General features: G+C 41.5%; 1 protein-coding gene across 1 annotated transcript in view; it reads right to left on the minus strand.

Annotated features, from left to right (window-relative positions):
* The window catches only part of ergic1 (endoplasmic reticulum-golgi intermediate compartment 1), a 180,912-nt gene that overhangs the window by 40,616 nt on the left and 112,537 nt on the right, over positions 1–27,759 (minus strand). The window contains exons 5-8 of the mRNA XM_028813127.2: positions 26,731–26,855; positions 18,073–18,177; positions 15,896–15,956; positions 3,271–3,371 (exon numbers count right to left, since the gene is read on the minus strand). Coding sequence (XP_028668960.1) covers positions 3,271–3,371; positions 15,896–15,956; positions 18,073–18,177; positions 26,731–26,855 — 392 coding nt within the window. The remainder of the gene's footprint in view (positions 1–3,270; positions 3,372–15,895; positions 15,957–18,072; positions 18,178–26,730; positions 26,856–27,759) is intronic.

The raw sequence follows: 27,759 nt of genomic DNA on the forward strand, positions 1-27,759 counted from the left end.
ACAGTATATTTATGTCATTTTCCTTTTCCTGTGGCTTAGTTGTGTTTTTGTGTTCTAGATTATCCATCCATCCATCCATTCTCCAACCCGCTGAATCCGAACACAGGGTCACGGGGGTCCGCTGGAGCCAATCCCAGCCAACACAGGGCACAAGGCAGGAACCAATCCTGGGCAGGGTGCCAACCCACCGCAGTGTTCTAGATTATGATTTTGCAAATGTGTTAGGATAGGTAAGTGACTTAGGCTAAGGTGTGTTTCAACTTACACCAAAATTTGGGTTACATCACTGTTGTAGGAACAGAACTGTGTCGTAACCCGAGGACCCCCCGTATTTAAAAAAAAAAAAAAACAATGCATTTGATTAGGTCAAACATAAAACACCTTGTCTTTGCACTTTTTTGGTTTGAATGCAAGTCAAAATGAATTTACAAATAATTCCAGTTTGTTTTTATTAGCATTTCCCATATTTTCCAGGATTTTTTGGAATTCAGGTTGTATATAATTTTTTGCTGCTAGGTTTGAACAAATATATTTGGAGACTCTTCAGGTAAGGAAGACAGAGATGTATGAGGTAAGGTAGATGCACTCACTAATCATTCTGCTAGAAAGTGGCACATTTGTGTTTGCAGGTTGATTAGCACATGCAAGTAAAGATTTCACTACACTCCATACACTTGAAGGTGATGGCCCTATAACAAATATAAGGTACACCATTTGTATGTAGATCAGGGCTGTGTGGTTGTGGTGTAGTGGGTCCGCGACTCTGAATGAATGGCCAGTTTTTAAATAATCCATTTGGCCGTGTCAGTCTCCGTGGGCGCGATCGTGCACCTGTGGGGAGTTGATGAGGTAATTGGGGTGAGTCGCACCTGCTCGTGAGGGTACGATCATTCTCAATTGCTTAATCGGCTTCCTGCGGGGCGTGATTGAGGCGCTGTGCCCACAGAACTGTATAAGTACGCACAGGCACAGTAGATTGGAAGAAAAAAAGGGAAGAAAGGCTTGGAGGGTGAGAGTGCGGCACTGGGGCAGTGAGAGTGGACAAGCAAGCCAGCCAGCTTAAAGAGAGAGGTCAGTGTGTTCGGATGTCCCATGTAGAGCAAAGGATTGGCGCTCAAGGGACGGCTCGCACCCACTGAATGGGAGGAGTTGGTTCGATCGAGGTGGAGTCCTCCCCCTAGGGATCTGAGGGATAGCTAAGTGTGCGAGAAGGAAGATGGGAAGACGACCGACCTGAGCGGTCTGGCAGACGCCGGCAGAGGTAACCTAGACGGGGGTCGGTAGTGTGAGGCCTGTGGTGGCTGAAGTCTCATCAGCTGAGAAAACCTTAGGTGAGCTGGAGAGACTGGAAAGGAGCTGTGCTTGGCTGGTGTGGCCCCAATGACAGCTGCAGGTTTTAATTTTCATTTTAGCCTTGTTTTAAACATTTCAGATTTTTACCTGATTTTATGGATTATTTATTTATGGACATTTTGGAGCATTGCATTTTCTCTATGAACACTGTTTTGATTTTTTTTTTGGGGGGTTATGATTTTTAATAAAAGCACTTGCACCTTTTTCCATCATCCTCTTGCTCAGTTTGATTTGTCCCCATCAGACCAGCTCATTCGGTAACATTACCAATGGTCTTAAAAGGGAAGATGGAGGATGGAGCAGGACCCGCACCGTCACAGTGGTATACTGATACTTAAAATGCACCAAAAAACACAATTTTTAATATGGTATGATATCAGCAATTCTGTATTTTCAGTACCAGTAGTAAGTGGTAGTTTTCAAGCACCTCATGCTCAGTTGTTTATTTGTGCGGTCAAAACTCCAAGGGACACTCTGCTTTTCCATGATTAACTGGAATATATGTATTTCATCTCAAATCACCAAGTGGTACCACCCCACCCGTCTTCAAACATATATAAACGACCGAGACTTCAAGGAGCAGCCTCACCTCTGGAAAGTATTTATGTTATGCGGTGTTGTAAGGAGACATGCGAATGTGTGGTGGAGTAGAGAGATGTGCAGGTTTACAGGCTTGAGGAATGAAGCAGCTGTTAGACTGGGGAAGGGGCATCCACTATTTGCTTCTAAACTGTTTTGGGTACCAGTAGTCCAGTATGGAGGGGCAAAAGCTGGTATGGATACCCAAGTCAAAATTTTAGAATCAATTCAACACTTATACAGACTTATCTTCATTTTTGATAGAACCCACAAGAGTTACAAACACGCTGCTGGCCAAACATGTAGGCCACATAACACTCACTGCCTGCCTCCACATCTTCAGATTCTGGCATGAGATCAATTTTAAAATACTGATATTAAGGGCATACAAATATAGTTATTAACAACTTTCAGGACTTGGCTTCAACTCCTCTTTAGGTGGCATATTAACTTTACACTAAATATAACGCATCAATGCATGCCTACAATAAAATATAAAACAGTCACCAACCACATATGCCATCTTTAGTAGTGACAAGAACAGGAAAATGTTGCTGCAATCAGCAGACCATACAAGAGAGGATACACTAACGGTGACTGCTCTGGTTCAGTCCCCAAACAGACTACTATGGAATTCTCAACCTAACCTAGTGGACAGTGCTGCACACAGTGCTAAAGAAAACTTGAATATATATCTTAGAAACTAAAGAACAACATTAACACAAGCAAAAGATGTAGCCTGTGACAGGAAAAGAGGCTCAGACATGACATCAGAACATTTGAACAATCTAAACGAGAACAGGCCATTCATCCCAACAAAAGTCACCTGTCCTATCCATTTAATTCTTCCAAAAAAAACGTTGTCGAAATTGTCTACCACACTACTTGGTAGCTTATTTCAAGTGTCTATGGTTCTCTGTGTAAAGAAAAAGCCCTAATGTTTGTGCAAAATTTACCCTTAAGTTTCCAACTCTGTCCCCTTGTTCTTGATGAACTCATTTTAAAATAAAGATCCACAGGACTAATTCCCTTCATAATTTTAAACACTTCAGTCACGTCATCTCTTAATCTTCTTTTGCTTAAACTGTAAAGGCTCAGCTGTTTTAATCTTTCCTCATAACTCATCACCGGCAGCCCTTGAATGAGCCTAGTTGGACAATCCGGTCGGCAGACAATACCAAAGAATATGCACAGTTACTAAGTTAAGTCATTCCTTAAATTGATGTGCTCAATTGAATGTGTGTTACTTTTCTTAAAAAAAAAAAAAAAAAAAAAAGAACATTTATATATATAAAATTATACATAAAAGTAAATAACACTTTAGGGGAAAACACCCACCTTATTTGCAACAGTATATTGATAGGAGAATCTTTGCTTGCCCCCCATGTCTTCATAAACTGTAGGAACTATTTTTAAAATATAATCATGAGATGCCAGAGCTAAAGAAAAGAGACAAGAAAAAATAATTGGAAGTTATCCAAGTAAAGCGACCCCTTAACTTAGGTTTTTCTATTGTTAATATTTTACACTGTAAACAATACTCCAGCAACAATGAATTTATTTTAGTAGAAAATTACATCAATATTATAACACTGGTTATGCAGTGTCCAGCTTGTATAAGACACTTCAATAATAATAAATTTAAAAAAAACACCTCTCTACATATATACATATATATGTGTGTGTGTGTGTGTGTGTGTATATCGTGTATATTATATATATTAACAGATGGCCGGGATGCCAACTGCATGGAAGACCAGAGGAGAGAACATCAACAATGCAATACCTTCTCTGGGACGCTAGAGGGCAGCTCTCCTGGGCAGCTGTGGCACAATGGATTCCCAGAGGGTATGCTGGGACTTGGATATATATACAGTCATATGAAAAAGTTTGGAAACCCCTCTTAATTCTTTGGATTTTTGTTTCTCATTGGCTGAGCTTTCAAAGTAGCAACTTCCTTTTAATACATGACATGCCTTATGGAAACAGTAGGATTTCAGCAGTGTCATTAAGTTTATTGGATTAACAGAAAATAGATAGATAGATAGATAGATAGATAGATAGATAGATAGATAGATAGATAGATACTTTATTAATCCCGATGGGAAATTCACATTCTTCAGCAGCAGCATACTGATACAATAAATAATATTAAATTAAAGAATGATAATAATACAGGTGAAAAAAACAGACAATAACTATGTATAATGTTAAATATTAACGTTTACTCCCCCTGGTGGAATTAAAGAGTCGCATAGTTTGGGGGAGGAACAATCTCCTCAATCTGTCTGTGGAGCAGGACAGTGACAGCAGTCTGTCGCTGAAGCTGCTCTTCTGTCTGGAGATGACATTATTTAGTGGATGCAGTGGATTCTCCATAATTGATAGGAGCCTGCTGAGCGCCCTTCGCTCTGCCACAGATGTTAAACTGTCCAGCTCCATGCCAACAATAGAGCCTGCCTTCCTCACCAGTTTGTCCAGGCGTGAGGCGTCTTTCCTCTTAATGCTGCCTCCCCAGCACACCACTGCGTAGAAGAGGGCGCTCGCCACAACTGTTTGATAGAACATCTGCAGCATCTTATTGCAGATGTTGAAGGAAGCCAGCCTTCTAAGGAAGTATAACCGGCTTTGTCCTTTCTTGCACAGCGCATCAGTATTGGCAGTCCAGTCTAATTTATCATCCAGCTGCACTCCCAGATATTTATAGGTCTGCACCATCTGCACACAGTCACCTTTGATGATCACTGGGTCTATGAGGGGTCTGGGCCTCCTAAAATCCACCACCAGCTCCTTGGTTTTGCTGGTGTTCAGGTGTAGGTGGTTTGAGTCGGACCATTTAACAAAGTCATTGATTAGGTCCCTATACTCCTCCTCCAGCCCATTATTGATACAGCCCACGATAGCAGTGTCATCAGCGAACTTTTGCACATGGCAGGACTCCGAGTTGTATTGGAAGTCCGATGTATATAGGCTGAACAGGACCGGAGAAAGTACAGTCCCTTGTGGCACTCCTGTGTTGCTGACCACAATGTCAGACGTGCAGTTCCCAAGACGCACATACTGAGGTCTGTCTTTAAGATAGTCCACGATCCATGCCACTAGGTATGAATCTAATCCCATCTCTGTCAGCTTGTCCCTAAGGAGCAGAGGTTGGATTGTGTTGAAGGCGCTAGAGAAGTCTAGAAACATAATTCTTACAGCACCACTGCCTCTGTCCAAGTGAGAGAGGGATCGGTGTAGCATATAGATGATGGCATCTTCCGCTCCCACCTTCTCCTGATATGCAAACTGCAGAGGGTCAAGGGCGTGTTGAACCTGTGGCCTAAGGTGGTGAAGCAGCAGCCTCTCCATGGTCTTCATCACATGTGATGTCAGAGCAACAGGCCGAAAGTCATTCAGCTCACTAGGACGTGATACCTTTGGGACTGGGGTGATACAAGATGTTTTCCAAAGCCTCGGGACTCTCCCCTGTTCCAGGCTCAGGTTGAAGATGCGCTGTAGAGGACCCCCCAGCTCCGATGCACAGACCTTCAGCAGTCGTGGCGATACTCCATCTGGACCCGCTGCTTTGCTGGCACAAAGTCTCCTCAGCTCTCTGCTCACTTGCACTGTTGTTATTATGGGTGGGGATGTTTTTCCTATGCTGGTATCAGCAGAAGGATGTGTGGAGGGTGCAGTACTCCGAGGTGAGAGTGAGAGTGGGTTAGGGTGGTCAAACCTGTTAAAAAAGTTGTTCATTTGGTTTGCTCTCTTCACGTCTCTCTCAAAGGTGGTACCCCGCTTCGAGCTGCAGCCAGTGATGATCTTCATCCCATCCCACACTTCCTTCATGCTGTTATTCTGCAACTTCTGCTCCAGCTTTCTCCTGTACTGCTCCTTTGCCGCCCTGAGTTGGACTCGGAGTTCCTTCTGCACACGCTTGAGCTCATGCTGATCACCGTCTTTAAAAGCCCTTTTCTTCTGATTCAAAAGGCCCTTGATGTCACTTGTAATCCATGGCTTGTTGTTAGCATAGCAGCGTACTGTTCTTACTGGAACTACAATGTCCATACAGAAGTTGATGTAGTCAGTAGTGCAGTCAACAACTTCCTCAATGTTCTCATTATGAGATCCCTGCAGGATATCCCAGTCTGTAGTTCCAAAAAGTTCTCTCAGAGTATTCTCAGCCTCCAGGGTCCACTTCCTGAATGATCGTGTGGTTGTAGGTAGGACAAAGGAAAAATATGCAATGTGAATAATAATAAAATTAGACAGGAGCATAAATGTGGGCACCCCAACAGAGATATGACATTAATACTTAGTTGAGCCTCCTTTTCAAATCTAACAGCCTCTAGACGCTGTCCTCCTATAGCCTTTGATGAGTGTCTGATTCTGGATGGAGGTATTGTTCACCATTCTTCATACCAAATCTCTCCAGTTCAGTTCAATTTGATGGACAGCCTGCTTCAAATCATCCCATAGATTTTCGATGATATTCAAGTCAGGGGACTGTGACGGCCATTCCAGAACATTGTACTTCTCTGCATGAATGCCTTTGTAGATTTCAAACTGTGTTTTGGGTCATTGTCTTGTTGGAATATCCAACCTCAGCGAAACTTCAACTTTGTGACTGATGCTTGAACATTATCCTGAAGAATTTGTTGATATTGGGTTGAATTTATCCAACCCTCGACTTTAACAAGGGCCCCAGTCCCTGAACTAGCCACACAGCCCCACAGCATGATGGAACCTCCACCAAATGTGACAGTAGGTAGCAGGTGTTTTTCTTGGAATGCAGTGGAGTTCTTCTGCCATGCAAAGCGCTTTTTGTTCTGACCAAATAACTCAATTTTTGTCTCATCAGTCCAAAGCACTTTGTTCCAAAATGAATCTGGCTTGTCTAAATGAGCATTGGCACACAACAAGTGTTGTTTTTTAAATACTTGAGCATTGTTTTTGCTCCAATTCTTCTTTAAAGGACTCGGGTCCACAGTAGACATGTTTTCTATTGTATATGAATCATGTTACTTGGATACTTGGACGTTTTTTGTGGTATCCTCACATTAAAAAAGTTGTTTTAAACCTGCTTTGAAAAAAAAAAAAAAAAAAAAAAAAAGAAAGCATACAACAAGTGACTCTGTTTGTGGCGTGAGTGCAGAAAGGGCTTCTTTCTCATCACCCTGCCATACAGATGTTCTTTGTGCAAATTGCGCTGAATTGTAGAACGATGTACAGATACACCATCTTCAGCCAGATGTTCTTGCAGGTCTTTGGAGATGATCTGTGGGTTGTCTGTCACCATTTTCACAATCCTGCTCATATGCTGCTCTTGTATTTTTCTTGGCCTGCCAGACCTGCTGGGTTTAACAACAACTGTGCCTGTGGCCTTCCATTTCCTGATTCCATTCCTTACAGTTGACTGACAGTTTAAACCTCTGAGATGGCTTTTTGTAGCCTTCCCCTAAACCATGAGACTCAACAATCTCTGTTTTCAGATCTTTGGAGAGTTGCTTTGAGGATCCCATGCTGTCACTTATCAGAGGAGAGTCAAAGGGAAGGAAGCCCAACTTGTAATTGACCACCTTAAATACCTTTATATCTCATGACTGGACACACCTGTCTATGAAGTTCAAGGCTTAACGAGCTCATCAACCAAGTAATCAGCATTGAGCAGTGACAGGCATTCAAGTCAGCACAATGACAAGGGGACCCACATTTGTGCACAGCCAGTTTTTCACATTTGATTTAATTTCATACAACTAAATACTGCGTCACTAAAAATCTTTGTCCGGAAAACACCGCAGTACTCAGATGTTCCTAGGAAATGAAAGACATACCACTGTTATCTTTATTGTTGAAAGGAGAGTCAATTATTATGCAGGCTGAGAGGGGTTCACAAACCTTTTCATATGACTATATTTATATTTATATATATATATATATATATATATATATATATATATATATATATATATATATATATATATATATATCTCGCAACTGAAAGAGGGCACCGTGGTGGATTTTAGCCGACTTGCTGACTAACCACAAGCGTTACCTGGTAGGTAACCACCCATACAATCAGATTGTGATTCAGACTACGAATGCCATGAATATATATATATATATATATATATATATATATATATATATATATATATATATATATATATATATATATATACACAGATATATATTTTTGTGTGCGTCAGATTGTGTCCACTAGGTGGCAAAATTGCTTTTTTAGATTCTTTTTTAATGCAACTAAAAATTATATTTAAAACCTGAGAACAATATATTATAATATAATCCTGTTTTCTTTATATTGTATTGAAAGTGCAACTTGCCATTAATATCTGGATAATTCATAATTATTTTCTTCTCAGAAAAAGATCATTTGTAATTTTTTGTATGTGTTTTATACTCTATCATGAAGTTTCTTTTTAATTTAAAGTTATATTCACAGCCCAAAGCTGCAAAGTACAACATCATTGCTATGGTTTTACAGTTTAAATTAGCAGAATGTTCCTCCATCAAACCCACAGGCCCCCATGTTTTATGCAAAATTAGCCAAAACATGATCTGCAACCCGGGGTCCATCACGAAATATGTGAAAATAAAGAAAGGTGAAGGTCTCATGTTGATCTGCTCGGGTCCACAAAACATTGGTGGTGTTATTATAAAAAAAAAAAAGGAACACCAACAAGCCAAGGAATTAAATAACAGGTAATAATAAGAATCTGCTTCTAATTAAGAAACTGGTTGATGTTTGTGGAACCAACTTAGCTGATCATCTGCTGCCTCATTTCGCTTCACATTTCTGTTTGTCTGCTGTTTAAGGAACAAAAGAAGCAATTCAGGGGATTGAATCTTTAAAAAAAAAAAAACGAGTCAATTAAAATGAAAGGAAATGAAGTTAATGACTGGCAAAAACTGACGACTAATTAAGGGTTAGGATGAAAACCTGCACCTACAGTAGCGGTCCAGGGCTGGACTTGGAGACCCCTGACTTTAAACACTGAAATGTTAAGATGTGTGCTTCAATTTCAAATATCTGACGCAACTATTCTCGCTTATTATCTACTTCTACCTCATGAAGTAAATCATCACATTTCTTACGAACACCCTGAATTAGGGCAGCTAACGCTATTTCAGACTTTCATAAATTTAAATAAATACAGTAAATGAAAATGAAAAAAATATAAAAAAGGCTGGCAGTATTAGCATATATCTGAAAGGTCACTCTGCAATTCTGAATTAAAAAAAAGATCAGTACAAAATATGGTACTAATCAATCTTAGTATATCTACATCCATGGCATATCTTTATCTGTATTTTTCTTTTTAATTTTCTTCCTTTTTACTCAGTCTGGTGTACATTTGTGGCTAAGTGTGTTCTTTGTCATAATATAATGAAGTTTATTTTTGTTGAGAAGTTGTAAAAAGGCAAACTTCCCCCTGGGGAAAAATAAAGTGCTATCAATCAAAAGAAAATACATTCCATTTATAAAACAGAGTGCCATTTGGAATAATGCTGCACATCCTCTCTGTGACACACCAACACGGAGGATCATCAGCCAACAAATTTTTCAGCAGAAGTGTGTCAAGAAACGTGACGGGGGCTCCTTTATGCCACCACCAATGCGTCTGTATAGAGCAGGGGTGTCAAACTCCGGTCCTGGAGGACCAAGGTGGGTGCAGGTTTTCATTCTAACCATCTCCTTAATTAGTGATCAGCTTTTGCTGCTAATTAACTTCTTTTGCCTTTGTTTTGATTGACGTGACTCAGACCCCTTAGTTGTTTCTTTGTCCTCAATTAGCAGCCAAACAATAATGAGACACAAAACAAGCAGCCACATGACCAGCTAACCTGTGCCCATCACACAATATCTGAAAATAAAGAAGGGTGAAGGTCTTAGTACAACAGACAGTCAACAGTTTTGGAAATGTCTGCTGTGGCAGAATGAGAGCAGCAACAAGCCATGGAATTAAATGACGGGTTCAATTAACAGCAAGAATCAGCATCTCATTAAGAAACTGGTTGGAGTTTGAATCCCCAGTTTAATTGGTAATCTGTTGGCTCGTTTCACGTCTAATTTCTTTTTGGCTGTCATTTAATGAAGAAAAGAACCAATTCAGGGGACTGAATCCTTAAAACAGGGCTACAGAAAAGAAGTTAATTAGCAGTGAAAACTGGTCACTTATTATGAAAAAGGTTAGAATGAAAACCTGCAGTCACTGCGGTCCTCCAGGCCTGGAGTTTGACACCTGTGGTATAGAGCCTCACTGGGACTGCCAAGTCAGAAGTTTTCTTTCTTTTTAATGTTCTTCCTTTTAAGTCATTCTGGCGTGTGTTCATACCATTGTATGTGTTTATATATATTTATGTATTTATGGATTCATTTATTTAAAGAGCTTCTGTAAAAAGGCAAATAAACTGAATTCTTTCTATTTATCTTTTATTTAGTGCCTTTCACACCTATCTGTTGTGGCGGATGGCTGGGGATCCTGCCCAGCCAGGACGCCTGGAAGGAGGAAGGACCAGGAGAGGGACAATACCTACCCCGGGCAATGAGAGGGCAGCTGCCCTAGTCTGCATCGAGGCCATGGGATCAGAGCTTAGAAGCTCAACCCTGTTGGAGCCCGTGGCCACTGTCAGGGGGTGCCAGGAGGATGATTATAGAGCCCTGGACTGCAGCACTTCTGCCACACCCAGAAGTGCTGCCGGAAGAAAATCCAGGCACACCCGGAGTGCTACCAGGTGCTCATAGAGCACTTCCGCCACACCAGGAAGTGCTGCTGAAAGATCATTACGGAGCACCTGGAGCACATCCAGGGCATTATAAAAGGGGCTTCCTCACTCCAGTAGATGAGCCAGAGTCAGGAGAAAGAGGATGGAACTTGCGAGGAGAGGAGTAGAGGCGGAAAAAGAGTTGAGAAGAGCTGAAAGGAAAGAAGGGACTGTGAGGAATTGTGGCTGTTTACGGCATTGTGTGGTGTTGTAAAGGCAGAGGAAAAATAAACGTGTGTGTTTATGGACATTTAGACAGACAGACAGACAGACAGACAGACAGACAGACAGACAGACAGACAGACAGACAGACAGACAGACAGACAGACAGACAGACAGACAGACAGATAGATAGATAGATAGATAGATAGATAGATAGATAGATAGATAGATAGATAGATAGATAGATAGATAGATAGATAGATAGATAGATAGATAGATAGATAGATACTTTATTAATCCCAATGGGAAATTCACATTCTCCAGCAGCAGCATACTGATACAATAAATAATATTAAATTAAAGAATGATAATAATGCAGGTGAAAAACAGACAATAACTATGTATAATGTTGAATGTTAACGTTTACCCCCCCCGGGTGGAATTAAAGAGTCGCATAGTTTGGGGGGGGGTCTGTCTATCTGTGTTCGGGGGCTGAACTTCCACACTATCTTATCTATCTTACGTAGCACCTTTACATGCTTAAAGTGCTATATACACACACACACTTAATATGTTGCTACAAATAATTGAGGTTTAACTAACTTCAACAAACGACTAACAGTGAAATATACACAGATGTGTAATTTCAAAAGCAGTAAAATGATATTGAAGAAAGGCGATACTTGTTAGTACACCACTTACACTGAAGAGCACATGAATGAATAACAGAGTTAAACCTACACCTTCATGTTTGTATCAGAACTAAATTAGCATCCTTTCTATTTTTACCGAATCCACTTTCAGAGGCAGACAAAATGTGAAAGGTTTGACACTAGTTCAGCCCTGCACAGCTAAGATGGCAAATGCAACTCGGAAATATAAGGCTGTAAAAGCCTACTTTAAGCAATTATACTTAATAAACAACACATCTCTGGCAGAATACTCTTATTTGTGCTCAGTCGGTCTTACAAATCGCTCTACTCATACACCTGAATGTATTTTCTTTAGTTTACTTCATGGGATTATGGGAATGGCAAATCCAGGACTGGATCTCTTTCCTACTCTTTTTCAAAATGATAGAAATAAGCCTTGTGGCACGCGGCTGGGGGTGGCACCTAGCCGGGCCGCCCAAGAAGACAGGAGGAGGGCTCATGCCTCCTCCAGCCCACGAAGGGGCAACCGCCCTGGTTCCTTTGGGGGCCACGGGTGCAGGGTTTGGAAGCCCAACCCTGTAGGGGCCCGTGGTCTCCGCCAGGGGGCGCCCCCATGCCTGAAGGACCCGGAACCCCAACACTTCCGCCACACCAGGAAGTGCTGGGGGGAAGAAGACTGGGAACACCCGGAGGGCTTCCGGGAACACAGCCGGCACTTCTGCCACACAGGGGAGTGTCTAGGGAGTGTCGGGGATCACCTAGAGCCCATCCGGGTACTTATAAAAGGGGCCGCCTCCCTGCAAAGGAGGACTGGAGTCGGGTGAGGAGTGGACAAGGTTTCGAGGCAGGAGAGAGGAGGCGGCCTGACAAGTAGGCAAAGACTGAATGAGAGCCTGGACTTTGGGGACATTGGTGCTGGAGGCACTGGGTCTGTGCATTGGGACTTGTAAATATGGAAAATAAACGTGTGGTGAACTTTAAAAGGGTGTCCGTCTGTCTGTGTCCGGGCTACTTCTCACAGCCTTTAAAACACACTAAACAAACTACAAAATGAACTGAATGACCCAATGATTACTTTCTATTTATTAAAGAATAAACGTTTGAAAAGGTGGTGAGGAAAAAAAATCACTACCAAGTAATGTTTTGTTGGCTGATATTCAGCCTTATCTTAAGCCTTAGCCCAAGGATCAATAGGGTTTATGTCCAAAAACACACACTAGTTTGTTATTTAGATTTTTTTATTCTGTGTTGCTTTCCTCTCAGGATCTCATTAATAATAGGGCCTTGTTTTTAAACAGAGGTAACTTGCTATTTTTGGCCTTGTTGATTTTCATATTCAAATGTTTACCTTCATAAAAGTGTCAGCCTTTGAACTAACCGACCTAACATCTGTATGTATTTAAAACCACCAAATAATAAGACTGCCATTTATAATACCTCCCTTTGTCTTTACAGTTTGTTCTGTTAAACGCGTAGGTGGATATTATTGGTGGAGCGTTTGATGCCTGGACTAAATGGACAGACTCCAAGTAATTAATACAAATAAAATAAGTCACTGGGTATCATTTAAAACCCACCTGAACAAAAACACCATGTAAACTGAAAAAGGGCACCTGATTAGATAATCATGAGCCGCTCTTAAATATCTCCATCAATAATTAAAGAACTACACTTGATAATCTATTTTAATTACATTTTCAGTTCACATGAAAATGAAAGATAAATATTTAAAGACTGTTTAGTCTGTTAATTCTCAACCTTAAGTAGCTTTGAACCTAGAGTTAGAAAAATAAACCTCTATATATTAACCAGATACTAACTGCAGTGTTACTTTTAGAAAAAATGGATGGTAACTTATTAAATGACACATCTTGTATACCAGCTTGATGTCTTATTAAAACAATACTTTTGGGCTCTTGCTCAAAAAGCAGACGCCACTTGTTTTTTAAGATTAGACACCCTTACATTATTTTAAGATTAGGCACCTACTCTGAATTTTTAAGATTAGGGACTCTGGCCTTACCCCCACAAGCCTTAAGTTCAGGGTTTGTAGTAGGGGTAGGCCAGTCGAAAACAAACAAGAAGGAGATGACGTCCGCTTTTTGAACAAGACTCTACTTTTACTTTGATAAAATTAATTGCACCATGTTTGTCTTGCATAAAATGTTTTTTTTTGTTTTAATTGAAAGACTATACTGCATAATTTTCTTCTGTATAAAATATAATGAGACTACAGCTTTAACTTTACAAATCTTTTCATTATTTTTCTTCTTTAATATTGAGATTGTGACATTAACATTATCATGGATCAACTTGGGAACTGCAGGTCTGACATTGTGGTCAGCAACACAGGAGCGCCGCAGGGGACTGTACTTTCTCCGGTCTTGTTCAGCCTACTGTATATATATCGGACTTCCAATACAACTCGGAGTCCTGTCACATGCAAAAGTTCGCTGACGACACTGCTATTGTGGGCTGCATCAGGAGTGGGCAGGAGAAAGAGTATAGGAACCTCATCAAGGACTTTGTTAAATGGTGCGACTCAAACCACCTACAACTGAACACCAGCAAAACTAAAGAGCTGGTGGTGGATTTTAGGAGGCCCAGACCCCTCATGGACCCCGTGATCATCAGAGGTGACTGTGTGCAGAGGGTACAGACCTATAAATACCTGGGAGTGCAGCTGGATGATAAATTAGACTGGACTGCCAATACTGATGCTCTGTGCAAGAGAGGACAGAGCCGACTATACTTCTTTAGAAGGCTGGCGTCCTTCAACATCTGCAATAAGATGCTGCAGATGTTCTATCAGACGGTTGTGGCGAGCGCCCTCTTCTACGCGGTGGTGTGCTGGGGAGGCAGCATAAAGAAGAGGGACGCCTCACGCCTGGACAAACTGGTGAGGAAGGCAGGCTCTATTGTAGGCATGGAGCTGGACAGTTTGACTTCCGTGGCAGAGCGACGGGCACTGAGCAGACTCCTGTCAATCATGGAGGATCCACTGCATCCACTGAACAGGATCATCTCCAGACAGAGGAGCAGCTTCAGAGACAGACTGCTGTCACCGTCCTGCTCCACTGACAGACTGAGGAGATCGTTCCTCCATCACACTATGTGACTCTTCAATTTCACCCGGGGGGGGTAAACGTTAACATCACACAAAGTTACTGTCTGTTATACCTGCATTGTTATCACTCTTTAATTTAATATTGTTTTTTATCAGTATGCTGCTGCTGGAGTATGGGAATTTCCCCTTGGGATTAATAAAGTATCTATCTATCTATCTATCTATCTATCTATCTATCTATCTATCTATCTATCTATCTATCTATCTATCTATCTATCTATCTATCTATCTATCTATCTATCTATCTAGCCTAATAATTCAGGTTTACACATGATAGTCAAACAAATTAAAAAACATAATTTTAAACAAAGTACTGTACAATAAGTTGATGCAAAATTTCACTTAACAATTTTAGTGTTTTATTTACAGTTATTAACTAATGCAGGGAGATTCACTTGAAAGAGGTCCCATATACTCTGTAAGAACTCTTGCTAAGGACGAAGCAATCTGAACAAAACAACATGCAATGTGCTCCACCATATACAGAGCTTCAAACAAGCCGGGATGCCCCTGTGTCAGAGTGATGAGGTAGGCGCTGCACAGCCATCACAACGTTTAAGCTCCGTTTGCATCTTCTGGGTGCATACCGCTCATACCCCTTGACTGAGTCACTTGACTTCTCATCGGGATGGTGGCGTACAGTATTGAGCAGCGTGTCTTCATGGTGCAAACCGACTGGGTTACCAATTTGTTTAAGCAATGTCATAATCAACTGGATGATCGTGAGTTAACGGAAGGTTACTTTCAAGAAGATGGAGCAACGTGTCGCACATCGGCAAGAAGCACGGCAGAAATTGAGTCCTTCTTCGGCAACAGGGTAATTTCAAAAGGGCTTTGGCCACCACGGTCACCGGATCTGACACCACTAGACTTCTTCCTTTGGGGTATGCTCAAGTCTATCGGAACAAGCCTCGCACTGTGGAAGATTTGAAGGAAAACATCCAACAAGAAATTGCTGCTATTACCCCCCGAGATGCTTGCTGATATGTTCAAGAACATGGAGCGCCACGTCGAAATGTGTCTGCCAGAAAACGGAAACCACTTCCAGCATCGCATGTAATGCAATCGAATACACATATGTCAACGTATATAGTGTATTTTTCTTGGTTCAGATTGCATCATCCTAACAGGAGTTCCAACAGAATATTCGGTGCCTCTTTTGAGTAAATATCCCTGTACAAAGACTGATATAAGAGTAATCTGTTTGTTCACAGATACTTAAACACAACTGGATACAAAACACAATACGTACGGTTTGATGCTAGCCTGTCAGCTCCTGCTAAGGCATTGAAAGCTCCCTGAACATTATCAACCTGTTTAAAAATATAAACACATAAATAAAAAATGCTGACAAACAACAAGAAAACACAGACACACAAAAGCAATAATCTGTGCTACATTGTGAATTTTAGTGTTGTCCTATCTATGTCATCAAGTGTTTTCAAATAGTATCTGGAGATATTTGCTCTGTGTGTGTGTATATATATATATATATATATATATATATATATATATATATATATATATATATATATATATATATGTATACATACACACAGTGCATCCAGAAAGTATTCACAGTGCATCACTTTTTCCACATTTTGTTCTGTTACAGCCTTATTCCAAAATGGATTAAATTCATTTTTCCCCTCAGAATTCTGCACACAACACCCCATAATGACAATGTGAAAAATGTTTACTTGAGGTTTTTGCAAATTTATTAAAAATAAAAAAACTGAGAAATCCCATGTCCATAAGTATTCACAGCCTTTGCTCAATACTTTGTCGATGCCCCTTTGGCAGCAATTACAGCCTCAATTCTTTTTGAATATGATGCCACAAGCTTGGCACACCTATCCTTGGCCAGTTTCGCCCATTCCTCTTTGCAGCACCTCTCAAGCTCCATCAGGTTGGATGGGAAGCGTCGGTGCACAGCCATTTTAAGATCTCTCCAGAGATGTTCAATCAGATTCAAGTCTGGGCTCTGGCTGGGCCACTCAAGGACATTCACAGAGTTGTCCTGAAGCCACTCCTTTGATATCTTGGCTCTGTGCTTAGGGTCGTTGCCCTGCTGAAAGATGAACCGTCGCCCCAGTCTGAGGTCAAGAGCGCCCTGGAGCAGGTTTTCATCCAGGATGTCTCTGTACAATGCTGCAGTCATCTTTCCCTTTATCTTGACTAGTCTCCCAGTCCCTGCCGCTGAAAAACATCCCCACAGCATGATGCTGCCACCACCATGCTTCACTGTAGGGATGGTATTGGCCTGGTGATGAGCGGTGCCAGGTTTCCTCCAAACGTGACGCCTGGCATTCACACCAAAGAGTTCAATCTTTGTTTCATCAGACCAGAGAATTTTCTTTCTCATGGTCTGAGAGTCCTTCAGGTGCCTTTGGCAAACTCCAGGTGGGCTGCCATGTGCCTTTTACTAAGGAGTGGCTTCCGTCTGGCCACTATACCATACAGGCCTGATTGGTGGATTGCTACAGAGATGGTTGTCCTTCTGGAAGGTTCTCCTCTCTCCACAGAGGACGTCTGGAGCTCTGAGAGTGACCATCGGGTTCTTGGTCACCTCCCTGACTAAGGCCCTTCTCCCTCGATCGCTCAGTTTAGATGGCCGGCCAGCTCTAGGAAGAGTCCTGGTGGTTTTGAACTTCTTCCACTTACGGATGATGGAGGCCACTGTGCTCATTGGGACCTTCAAAGCAGCAGAAATGTTTCTGTAACCTTCCCCAGATTTGTGCCTCGAGACAATCCTGTCTCGGAGGTCTACAGACAATTCCTTTGACTTCATGCTTGGTTTGTGCTCTGACATGAACTGTCAACTGTGGGACCTTATATAGACAGGTGTGTGCCTTTCTAGATCATGTCCAATCAACTGAATTTACCACAGGTGGACTCCAATTAAGCTGCAGAAACATCTCAAGGATTATCAGGGGAAACAGGATGCACCTGAGCTCAATTTCCATCACGGTGTTATGTGTAGAATTCTGAGGAAAAAAATGAATTTAATTCATTTTGGAATAAGGCTGTAACATAACAAAATGTGGAAAAAGTGATGCGCTGTGAATACTTTCCGGATGCACTGTATATATATATATATATATATATATATATATATATATATATATATATATATATATATATATATATATATATAAGCGAGTTCTTTCCTCATTCCTTAGTTAAATTATGATGCTGGATGAGGTTCAGGTATAGAAAATGCATAAGTGCAATTCAAGGCACTCTACTGAATTTACTCTAATTAACAAGAAAGGTTTTTAAGACATTTACAGTAATTAACATACTTAATAAATCCCACCAATGTCTTTTGATCAAATATAAATTTGTTTGCCATAAAGGATGACTTTCAAGGACTTCTAAATTTATATATACAAACATGCCTCCTCATTCCAGAAAACAGGAGCGCACCTTCAGCTTGTCCCCAAATGTTAACTTGTGAATAATATGCGTCATATCAGGGTTTTGTGGCTGGGCAGTGGCACTGTGAGTTGATACATGGAAGTTCCCAGGTACCTACAAAGAACGAAAGCCAGAAAGATGTAAATTAGGAAAAAAATAAACAATTAAAATCTGTACTAATTCATTCAAGGTGAGAAAATCAATAAATTACTTTCATATGTTATTTTTTCCATTAAACAATTGCTGGGATCAGAGCAAGTTTTGGCAGCAAGGCAAATGTCAACAGAGGGTGGGATGCTAGCCCATCATGTAATACAGTTAAGCATACATCCACAAAGAGCTAATCTGTAGTCACTAATAAACCTAACATGCACATCTTCATAATGTAAGAGGATTCTGAGCAACTGAATTAAATCCACTCAAACAAGGGAAGAATGTTTTAAGGACATTTCCCAGTTTATGTAAACCTTCTGTATATTTCAGGATATTTTCCTGACAATTCAGCAATATTTTAAAATTATTATTAATGGGAATATTACAGAAAATCTTGTGTCAACTTGAACCAAATAAGCCTATCAGAAAAGTTTTTTTTTTTTGCTTTAATCAAAAACGAAACACGTGGTATAGTATGACAAAGAGCTACAGTGGGTATAGAAAAGAACCCCCCCCCCCCTTCGAAATAGTCCCATTTTTTTGCTTTACACCCTTAAATGAAAACACGCAAGCCAATATTTTTCTAGCTTTACTTACTCAATGCAATCTCTAACATCCAAGTGAAAGACATCACAGCTGCAGTTCAGAAGAATTTTAAAAAATCAAAAACAAGAAATACTGAGATTAATAAAGGACCCCCCGCCCCCATCCAAAACTCAATCAGGTGTCAGTGCCCACCATTTCCATTGCGGTTACTGGCTTCCTTCCACCGGTGATCAATTGTAATGAGTGTGATTAGTGAAGCTGCTCCTGGAGCATTCATTCCCTTCCTTGGTAGTGCAACTGACAGAACACAACTGACTACGGGTGGCAAGCCACTTTCAAAAGATCTCAGGGATAGAGTTGTGGACAGACATGAGGCAGGAGATGGAGACAAAAAAATCTCAAAGGCTTTATCAATCCCAAGGTGCGCAGTAAAGTCCATCATAAAGAAGTGGTAAGTGTTTGGTACTACTAGGACCCTCCCTGGATTCGGCCTGTGTAAACATGACTAAATAAAGAAACCTAACCTAACCTAACCTTCCCTCCAAACTGGATGGAACAGCAAGAAGGAAACTGGAATGGCCAATGGCCACTTTAAACAAGTTCCAGGATTTTATGGCAAAGAGTGGTCATTAATGGTGTGCATGTGACAACAATTTCACAAGCACTCCACAATTGTGGCTTGTTCGGGAGGGTCGCATGGAAAAAGCCACTTCTCAAGAAATGCCACATTAAGGCCTGTTTGAGCTTTGCCAGAATGCACCTTGAAGATTCTGATGCCAAGTGGAAAAAAGTCTTATGGTCAGATGAGACCAAGATCAAACGGTACACCTGGCAGAAATCCAATGCCGCTCACCATCCACAACACACCATACACACAGTAAAGCATGGAGGTGCCAGCATCCTGTTGTGTGGGTGTTTCTCTGCCACAGGGCCTGGGGCTCTCGTTAGGGTAGAAGTAAAAATGGATGGGGCAGAATACCATCAAATTCTTGAGGAAAACCTGCTACCCAATGCCAGAAAGTTGAAGATGGGCAGAACGTTTACCTTTCAACATGACAATGACCCGAAGCACACAGCAAAATTGACCACACAGTGGCTGAAGGAGAACAAAGTGAATGTCCTCATGTGGCCATTCAGAGCCCAGACCTAAATCACACTGAAAATCTGTGGAAAGATCTGAAGATAGCAAACCACCAACACTCACCATCCAAACTGACTGACTTGAACAGTTCTGTAAGGAAGAATGGGGGGGGACAAATTTTGAGTGGGCTCAATCTAGATGTGCAAAGCTGATAGAGAAGAATCCCAACAGACTCGAGGCTGTCATTAAAGTAAAAGGGGGGTCAACAAAATATTGACATTGGGGGGTGATCCTTTATTAATCTCAGTAGGTCTTGTGTTTGATTTTTTATAATTCTTCTGAACTGTAGCTGTGATATCTTTCACTTGGATGTTAGACGTGGCATTGAGTAAGTAAAGCTGGCAAGAAATATTTTTTGTGTGTGTTTTCATTTAAGGCTGTAAAGCAAACAAAAATGGGAATATTTTGAAGGGGGGATTCTTTTCTATACTCACTGTATGTCTCTTCATTTAATTTTTATGTTAAAGGAACTAAATTAAATGCATCATGAAAATTTTGCTATATTGATTTCACTTCATAAAATGAACTAAATTAAATGTTCAATCATCAAAATGACGTTATATTGATTAGACATTATATAGTAGGATCTACTTTACATCAGTAGCCATACTGCCTGCGCTTCAGAACAGGTCATCCAACCTAAAGTTAAGCATGGGAAAGAAACTATATAAACAAAATGTATTTTTCTTTTATTGTTATTTTCATTCCGACTAGTAGTTGAATGAGAGACCGTCCTGGAAATAGTTAGGATTGCTGCTGGAAGAGGTGTTGGCGAGGCCAGCAGGGGGTGCTTAACCTGTGGGCCGTGTGTGGAAGCCAATGTACCTGTGCAGTAATGGGGACACTGTGCTGTAAACATGGCATTACATGTCCATCAGATGACATGTAAAACCGAGGTCCTGACTCTCTGTGGTTATTAAAGATCCCTGGGAATCTTTCGAAAAGAGTAAGGTTTATCCAGATATCCTGGCTAAATTGCCCATCTCAGCCTGGTCATTCTGACCTCCGTATCATCCCTTGTTTCTAACTGGTTCTCTGTCTCATCACTTCACCACCTAATACCAATGTGTGGTGAGTGTGCTGGCGCAGCAATGGCTGCTGTCACATCATTCCGGTGATTGGTACATATTGGAGGTGGTTGTAATGGTTCCCCTCTGTCTACATAAAGCACTTTATATAGCAAGAGAAGCGCTATATAAATGTAGTTATTATTATTATTATTATGGGCCTTAATTCTGTTTATGTTAGCACTTGCAGCTGGGTGATACTCTTGACATCCACAAGGGGAAGCAAAGAGCCATCTGAAAAGATTTGCTCACATTTTGCAGACAGGACAGGCAAGCACTATTTCCTCACAGCTCCAATGTAAAGAACAGAGGACCCAAACCCTATGTGACCTGCACAAATATTGAACATGTCTGTAAAACAGATTGTGATCACTGACATTATACTATATACTTAATGTTCAGTAGTTACATTTGCATATAAGTGCGTGCAGAAGGAACTCCGAGTCCAGCTCAGGGAGGCAAAGGAGCAGCACAGGAGAAAGCTGGAGCAGAAGTTGCAGAATAACAGCATGAAGGAAGTGTGGGATGGGATGAAGATCATCACTGGCTGCAGCTCGAAGCAGGGTGCCACCATCGGGAGAGACGTGGAGAGAGCAAACCAGATGAACAACTTCTTTAACGGATTTGACCACCCTAACCCACTCTCACCTCAGAGTACTGCACCCTCCACCCATCCTTCTGCTGATACCAGCATAGCAGAAAGTTTCCCCCCACCCACAATTACAGCAGACCAGGTAAGCAGAGAGCTGATGAGACTTTGTGCTAGCAAAGCAGCAGGTCCAGATGGAGTATCGCCACCACTGCTGAAGGCCTGTGTGTTGGAGCTGGGGAGTCCTCTACAGCGCATCTTCAACCTGAGCCTGGAACAGGGGAGAGTCCCCAGGCTTTAGAAAACATCTTGCTTCACCCCAGTCCCAAAGGTATCACATCCTAGTGAGCTGAACAACTTCCGGCCTGTCGCTCTGACGTCACATGTGATGAAGACCATGGAGCGGCTGCTGCTTCACCACCTGAGGCCACAGGTCCGCCACGCCCTCGACCCTCTGCAGTTCGCATAGCAGGTGAAGGTGGGAGCGGAGGATGCCATCATCTATATGCTACACAGATCTCTCTCCCACTTGGACAGAGGCAGTGGTGCTGTAAGAATTATGTTTCTGGACTTCTCTAGCGCCTTCAACACCATCCAACCTCTGCTCCTCAGGGACAAGCTGACAGAGATGGGAGGAGATTCATACCTGGTGCCATGGATTGTGGACTGTCTTACAGACAGACCTCAGTATGTGCGTCTCGGGAACTGCAGGTCTGACATTGTGGTCAGCAACACAGGAGCGCCGCAGGGGACTGTACTTTCTCCGGTCCTGTTCAGCCTATATATATCGGACTTCCAATACAACTCAAAGTCCTGCCACGTGCAAATGTTCGCTGACGACACTGCTATCGTGGGCTGCATCAGGAGTGGCAGGAGGAGGAGTACAGGAACCAAATCAAGGACTTTATTAAATGGTGCAACTCAAACCACCTACAACTGAACACCAGCAAAACCAAGGAGCTGGTGGTGGATTTTAGGAGGACCAGACCCCTCATAGACCCAGTGATCATCAGAGGTGACTGTGTGCAGAGGGTACAGACCTATAAATACCTGGGAGTGCAGCTGGATGATAAACTGGACTGGACTGCCAATACTGATGCTCTGAGCAAGAGAGGACAGAGCCGACTATACTTCCTTAGAAGGCTGGCGTCCTTCAACATCTGCAATAAGATGCTGCAGATGTTCTATCAGACGGTTGTGGCGAGCGCCCTCTTCTACTCAGTGGTGTGCTGGGGAGGCAGCATAAAGAAGAGGGACGCCTCACGCCTGGACAAACTGGTGAGGAAGGCAGGCTCTGTTGTAGGCACGGAGCTGGACAGTTTGACATCTGTGGCAGAGCGACAGGCGCTGAGCAGACTCCTATCAGTCATGGAGAATCCACTGCATCCACTGAACAGGATCATCTCCAGACAGAGGAGCAGCTTCAGTGACAGACTGCTGTCACCATCCTGCTCCACTGACAGACTGAGGAGATCGTTCCTTCCCCACACTATGCGACTCTTCAATTCTACCCTGGGGGGTAAACATTAACATTCTACAAAGTTATTGTGTTATACCTGCATTGTTATCACTCTTTAATTTAATATTATTTTTTATCAGTATGCTGCTGCTGGAATAAGTGAATTTCCCCTTGGGATTAATAAAGTATCTATCTATCTATCTATCTATCTATCTATCTATCTATCTATCTATCTATCTATCTATCTATCTATCTATCTATCTATCTATCTATCTAATTTACACAAGAGAAACATAAAATTAAACAAAAAAAAAACACACATATACACAAACCACCACAGTGACGCAACAGCCTGTTTCTCTCAAAACACAGAACACGGAGAAACAGCGTGTTGTTTCTGTACTAAGCCTCTCCTGACTTATGTTGGTTTAATTGGAAAAACAAGCTAAAATGTCAGCAGCACAGATAGTTCTTATCCTCTTACTGAGTAGCAATAGATCACTATTCCTTGTATGGTCACAAGAACATTCACAGACCTAAAGCAAACATGCTAATCTAAAATTGGAAAGGTATACAAGTAACAAGAAATCAAACATGCATTCTAGCTTTTGACCATGGGCACTGTTATAAAACTCTCATGTACGTAAACAGTAAACTTTGGTCTTTAAAAGCATATACAATATGTAGCTTCCATGTATGTTTGTGAAAATTTAATTTTCCACATATTGTTCTATATTTTGAATAATTGATTAGAGCTTCAATTATGAAAAACCTTCCTCCACACTGCACACAAACCAAACTATCACATGTTGTCATTTTGAGTGTACGTGTGATCACTCCAGTGCAAATACTGGCAGGTTAGTCTTGCCAGAATTGTTACTAGCTAACTACTCTGTAGGCTAATTGCTATCACGATCCAGCCGCCTGGCAGTAAGTCACCAGAGCAAGGACAGCACCAGGCTGGCATAGGGCAGAACTAGATGCTGCAAGCAGTCTGCACGGAAAATAAATGATTCAAGAAACAGGCTGGAGCACCAACATATGAGGGAAAGAAAAACAAAATCAGCTTTGAGAGAAGCATTCAGTGTTCCCCGAGTACATCAGATGGTAGCCAACATAGCAGTTGTCAATAGAAGGTGAGATCAGGGAGGAAGTGACAGCACCTCTTGAGCCTATAAAGGAACACAGGGGACCATGATGCTTCACTAAAAGAGGAGACAGCTGGGCAGCAGCCATGAATTAGAATTCGGAGGTGGATAGAGTGCGGAGTGTGTTCTATCTTGAAATAAACCTGGAACAAACTGGGAGGTCTCCCCTGAAACTGAAAGATTTTCTGGCTCTTGCTCGATAGTGACCTATGTATATCGACTGAAAACATTTCCATACCAGGGGACAACTGAGTGCAGATGTGGCAGGATGGTAGTCTGAAGAGGAGGAAGACAAGTCAAGAGAGAGTCCTCCTCCTGTGTACTGCAGTGCATGTGTAAGGGCCTTGTCCTTTCACAATACTTTCACATCATTTGAACTGACAGTAGCTTTCTGGTTATTAAAATTTCATAAATATAGTATGTTAAATTAAAAAAAAATGATTAGAACATCTGTTGCTCATTTTGCAGTGTATGGTATGATTCAACCTATGACATTAGTTTGTATTAGGCCGGGTTTATACTTCATGCGACATGACGCAGGCACCAGCGGACGTTCCTGCTACGCAAGCATTTTACTGTTTATACTCGCGCACGTACTTCATGTAAATCTGGAGGAATCCACCAGGTGGCAGTGCGAGATATCATCACGGTGAGAACAGGTTCAGCTTTGCTGTGTTGTGAATTGCCTGGAACACCCATTAAGTTCTGATGACACCTTACCCCAGTATCTCTGAAAAGGATGTTTAATGCTTAAATCCATCAATCCAGGGATGCGTCCATTCCAGCAGGCATTGGGCATGAAGTTGAAACAATCCCTGGATGGGGCATCAGCTCATCGCAAGGTGAATACAAGCACACACACACACACTAGCATCATTTTAGTGTCACCAAATCTGCATATCTTTGGAAGGAAACCAGAGCACACTGTGGAAACCCAGCAGGAAAACATGCAAACTCCAGGCAGGGAATATCAGCGATGTGACTCCCTACTGTGAGACAGCAGTGCTACCGCTCTGCCACCGTGTCACCCCCATGTGTGTAATTATTAACAGTGCTCATTATTTAAACGAAATTAATGATTTATCTGTAACATACATACAGTAATCCCTCCTCCATCGCGGGGGTTGCGTTCCAGAGCCACCCGCGAAATAAGAAAATCCGCGAAGTAGAAACCATATGTTTATATGGTTATTTTTATATTGTCATGCTTGGGTCACAGATTTGCGCAGAAACACAGGAGGTTGTAGAGAGACAGGAACGTTATTCAAACACTGCAAACAAACATTTATCTCTTTTTCAAAAGTTTAAACTGTGCTCCATGACAAGGCAGAGATGACAGTTCCGTCTCACAATTAAAAGAATGCAAACATATCTTCCTCTTCAAAGGAGTGCTTGTCAGGAGCAGTGACTGTCACAGAGAGAGAGAAAAGCAAACAGATCAATAGGGCTGTTTTTCTTTTAAGTATGTGAAGCACCGCCGGTACAAAGCTGTTGAAGGCGGCAGCTCACACCCCCTCCGTCAGGAGCAGACAAAGTGAGACAGAGTTTGTTTTTCAATCAAAAATCAAATACGTGCCCTTCGAACTTTTAAGTATGCGAAGCTCCGTGCAGCATGTCGTTTCAGAAAGCAGCTGCACAAAAGATCACAACGTGAAGATAATCTTTCAGCATTTTCAGACGAGCGTCCGTATCGTCTAGGTGTGCGAACAGCCCCCCTGCTCAATCCCCCTACATCAGGATCAGAGAAAGTCAGCGCAAAAGAAAGAGAAATGTAAGCTGGGTAGCTTCTCAGCCATCTGCCAATAGCGTCCCTTGTATGAAATCAACTGGGCAAACCAACTGAGGAAGCATGTACCAGAAATTAAAAGACCCATTGTCCGCAGAAACCCGCGAAGCAGCGAAAAATCCGCGATATATATTTAAATATGCTTACATATAAAATCCGCGATGGAGTGAAGCCGCGAAAGGCGAAGTGCGATATAGCAAGGGATTACTGTACTTTAATGCATTTCATCATGAACGTGATATCAAGTATAAATCATAGGATTCTAAATGTGCAGAGAGTTGGAATATCATACATGTAATGTGTTCTGTGTGGCGATTGCTGCTGTCAGATCAGGAGGAAGCTCCAGAAAAAAAGACGGCACAAAAGATGGTATGTGAGACTTTTAAAATTTATCGTGTCATTGCAATCGGGAATATGTGACGCTTGAATATAAAAGCACCACTTTTTTTCATTTGTACAGTATGTCGGCATTTTGCTTACACCACATCGAACCATTCATCAAACATCAAAGTGCACACATCGAACCTACTAGGATCTGCATAGAGGCTTTCTGTCACATGTAGATAGTAAACAGAGACTCTGACGTCATGTTCTGACTTATTACACTGCACCCCCCAACTTTTTGCTGGTACAGCAACTTGCGCATGCATCGCATTAATTTCTGAAGACGCGTCAAATGAATGCTGGGAACGCGTGGCAGCCATGATGCATGCGCGTACGCGTTCTGAGCGTGAAGTATAAACAAGCCCTTAACCATGTAGACGTGCAAACATCTTACCTTGTTAATGCTGAATTTTCCTTCAAACCTGCAGCCATAGTCGTTGTTGAGTGGGATTTTCATGGAGTTGTCTATATGACCCACTTCATGCCTGCCCATTTCATCCTGAATATCTAATCCAACAACTAACAAACAAAATATAACAATTAAAAATTAATTAAAGTATCAGACACTACAAAGGATGTAGATTTCTTAAAAACAAAAGTCTGAGAAAAGAGAAAATGACATAAAGCCTTCAAGGTTGCTTTATTTAGTCAGGTTTACACAAGAAAACATGAAATTTGCCTTCTCAGTTGCATCTAATAACAAGAAATGAAACAAAACAAATCGAGACAAGGCAGGTTAAGGTAAGGCAGTTTGATGATGCATATTTAGACAAAAATTGTTACAGGATACATATCAAACCTTAATCATTTTCTCCGATATTCCTTATTAAAAAGTTGTATGGTACTAGGAAGAAAGGAATTTCTAAAGTGATTTGTGTGCGTTTTCAGAGCGACTCTCCTCCCTGATTTACTGAAGTTATGTTCAACATGTAATAATAATAATAATTCATTACATTTATATAGCGCTTTTCTCAGTACTCAAAGCGCTATCCACATGCATGTGTGTCGTCAGTTGAGATTATTTCTAGTTTCTTTAGCGCTGTCATCTGACACACACTTGCCAGATCATCTACGTCAGTCCCAATAACTTTAGCTGCACGCTAAGTAATTTGCTGGAGCTTTTTTAAATTTTGGTTTGTTAGATCACTAAACCAAGCAAAGAAACTGAAAGTGATAACAGACTGGGTCATACTGCGATAACAGGACAACATGAGGTCCTTGTCTACTTTAAATAGTTTGAGTTTACAGAGGAGAAATAAACGCTGATTACATTTACAGAATATTTTTTTTGTATTTGCATTCTAGTTAAGATTGTTTTCTAAGATAGTTCCTAAGTGTTTCTATTCATTTACTATTTCTACCTCCTCCCCCAAAACAACAATGGGTGAATATTGTCTCTTGAAATCAAATATCATTTCTTGGG

This window comes from Erpetoichthys calabaricus, chromosome 11 (assembly GCF_900747795.2).
Source record: "Erpetoichthys calabaricus chromosome 11, fErpCal1.3, whole genome shotgun sequence".
Classification (NCBI taxonomy): domain Eukaryota; kingdom Metazoa; phylum Chordata; class Cladistia; order Polypteriformes; family Polypteridae; genus Erpetoichthys; species Erpetoichthys calabaricus.